Here is a 1399-nt window from a genome sequence, read left to right as displayed (position 1 = left end):
CTCCCCCCACCAAACGCCATTTTTACTTGAACGGAGAACGTTCAGTCATTGTGGCCTTGGATGAACCATAACATCCTTCTTATCTGTTGTACATCCCTGATTCTTTTACATAGATATCTCAAAATAGCAGAATTTTATATGAACTCCAACAATAACTATTCATTTCGGGTTTGAAACTGAACCACGGATGTGTTTTTTCTTCATTTTAATTTGTATTCCACATTTGACAATTAGCACTACACTATTTCTATTGTAATGTTTACCATGAAGAGTTTCCACTTCTACCTAAAGTAATTTTAAATCTCAAAATTTATCACGTATTTTATTCCTCATCTACTAAAAGCAATTTATTATATTTTGATTCTTTTTTATAGCAAAAATATTTGTCATACTGTGTAATTGATAGCATCCCATCATACTTTCAGGTATACAAGCTCAGTTAACGCAATTGCATTTGAAATTATTATTTGTAATTTCTGATGCTTCTGCTTAACGGATTTTCATCTAATTTTAGTGAAATAAATTTGCATAATGATGAGATTTCATATAATAAGAGATGTGTAAATAAAAACGTAATAGTAGTCGTCATTTAATATAGTTGTTCGCTAAACGTAACACTACGCTATTACGGACGAAAAATTAGGTTGTTTCACCTGAGGTAGTGGAATGTTGATTTGCATTATTTACTTATTGCCCTTCTGCTTCAGAGCAGGGCCTTCATATTTAGTTACTCAGTTTATTGCCATGAAAGCACGTTGTCAAGTAAAATTCCGCTCTTCAATGCTATCTTTGAATGAGTAGTTATAGTTGCATTTGATATTGTGATGAGGGAATTGCATGCTTGCCCGTTACATGACATTGCAAATGTCCATCCTCATTAAAATTACTCTTCTTTCAGTTATTCTTACTAAATGCTGAATGGGAGCATGTACGTATTTGAGCTGCTTATTTTGAAATATTTACAATAATACAATTCAGTTTTAGAATTTACAGATTTCTATATTTCCATCGAGCGATATGAAGCAACGGGATTGCGGAAAGTAATTCAAGGAGACAGCTATGCAGCATAAAGATTCTGATAGAGTTTTTTTGAAGTAATGCTTAACTTTTGGTTCTGAAAATATGAAATTGAACTGCAATTTCAAATACACAGAAGTTTCAGTTTATTAATTTTAAAAGATTCTATAATAATAATAAGATTGTCCGTTAGCGGCACCAATTGCACTGTATCACTTTGATCCCCCCTGTAGCGTCCATATTAAGTTGGCATGTAAGTATTATCATAGAACGGTTGCTCAAAATCCCCATGGTTTATATTCCAAAATTAATTTTGAAATATAATTTTTTAGAGCTAATATAAACGGGGCTACAAACTGGCGAATGACTGCTCCCTTCCCTT

At 32.6% G+C, this 1399-nt stretch overlaps 1 protein-coding gene across 1 annotated transcript; it reads left to right on the top strand.

Moving 5' to 3' along the window:
• Nucleotides 1-255: 255 nt before the first annotated feature.
• On the top strand, nt 256-1355 carry Tsp_14799 (conserved hypothetical protein). The gene is made up of 7 exons (XM_003371079.1): nt 256-290; nt 599-643; nt 708-762; nt 899-932; nt 985-1040; nt 1211-1309; nt 1350-1355. Exons 1-7 carry the CDS (start codon nt 256-258, stop codon nt 1353-1355), a joined length of 330 nt encoding a protein of 109 aa, XP_003371127.1.
• The last annotated feature ends 44 nt before the right edge of the window (nt 1356-1399 follow it).

Source organism: Trichinella spiralis, assembly GCF_000181795.1.
Source record: "Trichinella spiralis strain ISS 195 chromosome Unknown Scfld47, whole genome shotgun sequence".
Lineage (NCBI taxonomy): Eukaryota > Metazoa > Nematoda > Enoplea > Trichinellida > Trichinellidae > Trichinella > Trichinella spiralis.
Note: the sequence above shows the minus strand (reverse complement) of the source record. Positions and strands in the feature narration are given on the sequence as shown.